The sequence below is a fragment of the Theropithecus gelada genome, chromosome 10, assembly GCF_003255815.1.
Source record: "Theropithecus gelada isolate Dixy chromosome 10, Tgel_1.0, whole genome shotgun sequence".
NCBI classification, from domain to species: domain Eukaryota; kingdom Metazoa; phylum Chordata; class Mammalia; order Primates; family Cercopithecidae; genus Theropithecus; species Theropithecus gelada.
Genome location: NC_037678.1, coordinates 5,049,714 through 5,055,980, shown reverse-complemented (window position 1 = coordinate 5,055,980; position 6,267 = coordinate 5,049,714). Strand labels below are relative to the sequence as shown.

The following is a 6,267-nucleotide window of genomic DNA, read 5'->3' as shown; positions in this document are numbered from 1 at the left end:
TTTTTTTTTTTTGAGACGGAGTCTTGCTCTGTGCCCCAGGCTGGAGTGCAGTGGCGCGATCTCGGCTCACTGCAAGCTCCGCCCCCCCGGGTTCACGCCATTCTCCTGCCTCAGCCTCCCAAGTAGCTGGGACTACAGGCGCCCACCACCTCGCCCGGCTAATTTTCTTGTATTTTTAGTAGAGACGGGGTTTCACCGTGTTAGCCAGGATGGTCTCGATCTCCTGACCTCGTGATCCGCCCGTCTCGGCCTCCCAAAGTGCTGGGATTACAGGCGTGAGCCACCGCGCCCGGCCTGCCTCTAACTTCTTATTGGAGTTAGGCTTTCCCTTCCGATAGAGACAGGGAGAAGCACCCTGGCCTTCCCGATGATGACATTCCCCAGTCTTGTCCCCAGCCCTCGAGAAAGACACTTCTGGGTTGCACATCTCAAAGGGACAGAGAAACCATTTATATTTGCAAGTTTTTCTAAAGTAGATGCTTCTAAGGAAAATGGAGGTCAGCGCCTGTAGTCAGGTTTGGGCTGGAACCAAGAGAAAATTCTTTTGGCAGCATTGATCTTTCTCAGGCAGGCATGCCACGGGGGCTGGGTCTGCATCCTGGGAACGTGGTCTTAGGCCAGTGGCAGCTATGCTGAAGTTGGGTCAAGTCTCTTGGTATGTGGGGGTTGGACAAACTTGTTCTTGCCAACAGTCTTGTGATTCTCAGATAACACCTCCTGGGCTGATGGGAAGGTCACATGAACAGCCTGTCAGCCCAAGGCCTGGCACATACTAGGTGCTTGGCAGATGTCGTGTCTTATGCAGGGATTAGGTTCTGAGCTAAGCAGACACTGAGAGCTTTGGATGGCCCTCGACAATTGTCCACATTGCCCATGACACCCTGTTGAGTGCGGTGCACTGACCCAGAGGACGGCTTCTGTAGCCTGACTCAAATGTGGCAGGTCCTAAAATTCTGCCATGAGAATTTTCCTTCGTGATGAGATGGTCACAGGGGTTAGATACGCCAGGGTGAGTTGTGGTGTGCATAATTCTTCAATCGGAGGATGGACGGTGTGAGGGGGTCCTGGGATTAGTTCACAAGAACGTGTATGGACAAGGAACAAGATTCACGAGTTGAGTCTCTCAGGCTTGTGTTCAAACCTCACTTCTGCCATTTCTATGGCCTTGAAGAAGTAACTCAGTCTTTCTGGGCCTTGGTGTGCTCATCTGTAAAATGGGCATAGTAGGACCAACCCCATAGGGGGTTGTGAGGATGAAACGAGATTACGCATGTGAAGAGCTTATCACAGGGCTGAGTGCAGGATGAAGAGCTGGCAGTGTGGAGGCTGCTGGCTTTATTATTATTTAGTAGAAGTAGTAGGATTCCTGGCTTGTGCTTCCTCTAGTCACTCGTAAATTACTGAAAAGTCGGCATTCATATCCACATTAGTGGACAATATTGTGGACACAGAACCAGGGCCTGGCCAGCCTTGCCATGTGACCTTACTAACCATGTGTTAAGCACCTGCCCCGGGTGTGTAGTGAGAACTCGGTCCTGCACTGGGGAGTGTCTCTAGTGGGGGATGAGAGACCCCACTGGGCAGTTGGAGGCCAGGTCTGGTGTGTGGGGGCCACCGAGATGAAACACGGGCTGGAAGGCTATTGGACGTTCTCTGACAGCCACATAATATAGATTTAAGGCTTTTCCAGCCACAATCTCGGTTGCAACCCTCAACTCTGCTGTGGTAGCAGAGAAAGGGCCAGAGGACCATGGTAAAAGAATGAGTGTGGCAGGGCGCAGTGGCTCACACCTGTAATCCCAGCACTTTGGGAGGCCGACACAGGCAGATCACTTGAGGTCAGGAGTTCGAGACCAGCATGACCAACATCGTAAAACCCTGTGTCTACTAAAAATACAAAAATTAGCTGGGCATGGTGGCGCACGCCTGTAATCCCCTAGCTACTCAGGAGGCTGAGGCGGGAGAGTTGTGTGAATTCGTATCCACGTTAGTGGACAGTAGGCTCCCAGAGGCAGAGATTGCAGTGAGCTGAGATTGAGCTACTGCACTCAAGCCTGGGCAACAGACAGAGACTCTGTCTCAAAAAAAAAAAAATAATCTGGCTGTATTCTTTATTTTATTATTATTATTATTTTGAGACAGAGTCTCTCTCTGTCACCCAGGCTGGAGTGCAGTGGTATATCTTGGCTCACTGCAACTTCTGCCTCCCGGTTCAAGCAATTCTTCTGCCTCAGCCTCCCAAGAAGCTGTGACTACAGGCACGTGCCACCATGCCCAGCTAATTCTTGTATTTTTAGTGGAGACAGGGTTTCACCATGCTGGCCAGGCTGGTCTTGAATCCCTGACCTTGTGATCCACCCACCTTAGCCTCCCAAAGTACTGGGATTACAGGCATGAGCCACCATGCCTGGCCTGGCTGTGTTCTAATAAAACTTTATTTATAAAAACAAGTGTTGGGACGAATTTGGCCCATGGACTGTGGTTCGCTGACCTCTGCTCTAGGTAAAGGGGACAGTTGAGCAGTAGTTCAGAGTTGCTGGGTGGCCCAGTGAGTTCTGTGCATTGGAGTATGAGGAGTACTGGGGTATGGGCTGGATGGCCTAGGCGTTCCTTGAGTGCCGTCATCTGTGTAGGATGCCATCTTGGAGGTGAAGTGAGGAGCACAGGATCAGATTTCCATTTGAGGACTAGAATGGACTCTGGCAGCCAGGTGGGGACTGGCTTCCGGGGGCTGAGGCTGGAGGCTATAGCTGCCGTCCTGACAGGAGAAGGTGTGGTCAAAGCAGGCAGGGGCAGGGAGGGAGGGTCTGGAGTCACCAGTGATGACACCTCTCCCTCGGCCACACACCCCAGGAACTCCGCCTCTCCGAGTGTGTTAACCTGAGGGAGGTGGAGAGGAGGTTTTCTGTTCACTGACCCTGAGGGCTGCTGTGGAGGCAGGGACATGTGATGTCGCTCTGAGCAGTGACCCTCGCTTTGTATTTCAGACATCAATGAGTGCAGCAGCAGCCCGTGTAGCCAGGAGTGTGCCAACGTCTACGGCTCCTACCAGTGTTACTGCCGGCGGGGCTACCAGCTCAGTGATGTGGACGGAGTCACCTGTGAAGGTGCGGACGCCCCTGCTTGCTGAGGGGGAAAACCACCTGTGGCCTTTGACATGATATCCGCCATGACACCCGCCATGACACAGCAGCATGGCCTCTGACTTTCAAATCCACGGGAAGAGCCTGCTGGGATTTCTTCACCTGGCAAACCTTCCATGTCCACCCTTGGAGGCTAGTGGGTGGTTTGCTGTTTTCCCTCCAACTGAGATTTTTTTTTTTTTTTGAGATGGGGTATTGCTCTGTTGCCCAGGCTGGAGTGATATGGTGCAATCACTGCTCACTGCAGCCTCAGCTTCCTGGGTTCAAGTGATCCTCCCACCTCAGCCTCCCAAGTAGTTGGGACCGTAGGCGTACACCACCACGCCTGGGTGATTTTTTTTATTTTTTAAAAATTAGAGACGAGGTCTTGCCGTGTTGCCCAGGCTGGTCTCGAACTCCTTGGCTCAAGTGATCCTCTTGCTTCAGCCTCCCAAACTGCTGGGATTACAGGCATGAGCCACCGTGCCCGGCCCCCAACTGAAATTCTAATATACTTTTCCCATCCTTAAGCATGAGGGTGGGAAGGCAGCAAACCACTCCTGACTTGTTCTTTAATAATGTGCATGGTGGTGATCACGATGTGCCCTGGGACCTTGGGCTGCACATCTCAGAGCTTGGTGGTGGTGCATGGCTGAGAGGTAGGGGAGGTCTCACGGACCACCTATATCCCTGACTCAGAGCTCTAACTCTTCGTCTGTAACATGGGGATTAACTCCAGCCTCACCAGATCATTGGAGGATTAAACCAGATGATAGCAATTATGGGCAATTAAGGGCAATTATGATGATTACCGTTTTCCTGTGTAAGGTGTGTGTATATTTTGTTTGCTTGTTTGTTTTTGAGACAGAGACAGCTCTGTCACTCAGGTTGGAGGGCAGTGGTACAAATACAGCTCACTGCAGCCTCCATCTCCTGAGATCAAGCAATCCTCCCAGCTCTGCCTCCTTGAGTAGCTGGGCCCACAGGCATGCACCAGTATGCTTGGCTAATTTTTTTGATTTTTTGTAGAGACAGGGTCTCACTTTGTTGCCGAGGCTGGTCTCGAACTCCTGGGCTCAAGTAATCCTCCTGCCTCAGCCTCCCAAAGTGTTGGGATTCCAGGCATGAGCCAGTGCGCCCAGCTGAGCTGTGTTTCTTATTGTTGAACTTCGGTCCATGTTTCCCCCTGCCCGCCACATGCATACTTCACACCATGAACTTGCTGGGTGACCCTAGGCTAGTCCCATCGCCTCTCTGAGCGTGATGGTCTCTAAGGCTTCCTATCTTCAGCTTGTCCTGTGCTGCTGCCCTCCCGGGCCCCAGTGCAGCCCCCAGGGCAATGTAGCGTGGCCAGCAGCCATGGCCAGGTGCCAGGACACTGAGGCTGACGTGGGCTTTGCTGTTGCAGACATCGACGAGTGTGCCCTGCCCACCGGGGGCCACATCTGCTCCTACCGCTGCATCAACATCCCTGGGAGCTTCCAGTGCAGCTGCCCCTCGTCCGGCTACAGGCTGGCCCCCAACGGCCGCAACTGCCAAGGTGAGCAGGCGGAATGCCCTGGGGTCCCTCATGCTGTGCTTGGGGCTCTGCAGTGTGGTGGGGCTGAGGCCAGGCTCGGGGGCTGTACTTCCCCAACCCAAGGGCCACAGCACAGATGCATTCAGGAAAAGGAGGCCCTCCCACCATCCAAGGGGTGTCCTGGGGTCCACAGCACCCTGGTCTCCCACACCCAGGCCCCAGCATACTTGTCCTCTGGGTTATCTGAGCCCCATGACGGCTGCATCCGGCAGGAACACTTGAGCCCTCCTACGCTCTCCTCACCAGCCCCTAAAGGGCTGGAACAGAGTTCTTTAGGAAGATGCCCACCAGGGAGGAAGCAGTCCAGGCCAGGGGATGGTGTGGCCTGGTGTGGGATGGCCCAGGGACACTCATGACTGTGGGTCAGCTCCAGCATGGACTAAGTGATGGGGGCCAGTGGATTGGTTCTGCATTCAGCCCCCATTTCTATGAACGCTCTAGGGGGCTGTGTGTGCCACCCAAAGCCATCCGACGACCATCCATTCAGTCACTGACAGCGGGTGCCGAGTGGGTGTTTGTGAGTGCACGATCCCCAGTGTACACGCTGGGCCCAGAAGCTGAGTCATGGAGGTGGGGCTGTCCAGCCAGTGCCTCGGGAGCCCCACACAGGGCTGTGGATCCTGGGGCTCCAGAAGCCTCCTGGGTCCCACAGATGTAGCTTCTGGTCATGAGGAAGGTGGGTGACTTTGATGAAAGGCAGACAGGAGCTGCGGTGTTTCCTGGGAGGCCCCCTCTGCTTGCCCCGGGCCTGAGCCCGATTGTGTCTGCATTTCTGACGGAGCAAATGACTTTTCTCCTGGCCAGGCTCCCTCACCGCAGCCTGGGGTCCCGCCCAGACTCAGCATAAACACATTCCTGAGCCGGGCCTTTGAGGCTGGGGAGTGTCATCTTTGCCACCGATGCTCAGGCATTTGGCACCTCTTAATGGACGTCTCCCAGGGTTGGTGACAGCCCCTGAGCCCCGCTGTTTGGCTGCTCCAGAGTCTGTGGGAATTGGGCTGCTCACCCATCTCCAGGGGCCTCTCGGTGTGGTGCCCCAGGCCCCATCTCAGGAGTCCCAGTCCTGGTGGTTCCAGTCCCCCCTGAACAGCCACCCACCCCAACACACAGGGCAAGACGTATGATCTCTCGAAGCCTGTTTTTCTCATTGTTGTGTGGAGCTAGCAGCTCCTGCCCTTTTCTCCTAAGAGGTTGAGTCACACCTCAGGTAAGGGTGCTGTGCCTTGGGAGCCGCAGAGAGGCCCTGGGTGGTTAGTGCATGGACTCTGGCACCAGCCCGCCTGGGTTCAAAGCTCGGCTCTGACATTTATAAAATATGTAACCTCAGGCAGGTCTCTAAAGCTCTGTGAGCTCCTCATAAAATGAGGATCATAACAGTATCTGCCTCATTGAGTTCTTAGGAGGATTCAGTGAGTTATCCTGCCTTGCGAGGCACTCCCAGGACCCGTCATGCAGTGTTTACTTTTACCATTGTCACACTCCCTCCATGGATTGCAAATGATAAGTTAACACTCTATAAATGTAAATATCCTATACATTTAAGAACTGGCACAGGACACTGCTCTG

The 6,267-nt window shown here is 54.0% G+C and overlaps 1 protein-coding gene across 1 annotated transcript in view; it reads left to right on the top strand.

The window, feature by feature from the left end:
• Positions 1-6,267, top strand: part of LOC112633178 (fibulin-1) — a 100,481-nt gene that overhangs the window by 44,418 nt on the left and 49,796 nt on the right. Inside the window, exons 10-11 of the mRNA XM_025399622.1 lie at positions 2,983-3,107; positions 4,531-4,662. Of these exons, the coding sequence (XP_025255407.1) occupies positions 2,983-3,107; positions 4,531-4,662 (257 nt within the window). The remainder of the gene's footprint in view (positions 1-2,982; positions 3,108-4,530; positions 4,663-6,267) is intronic.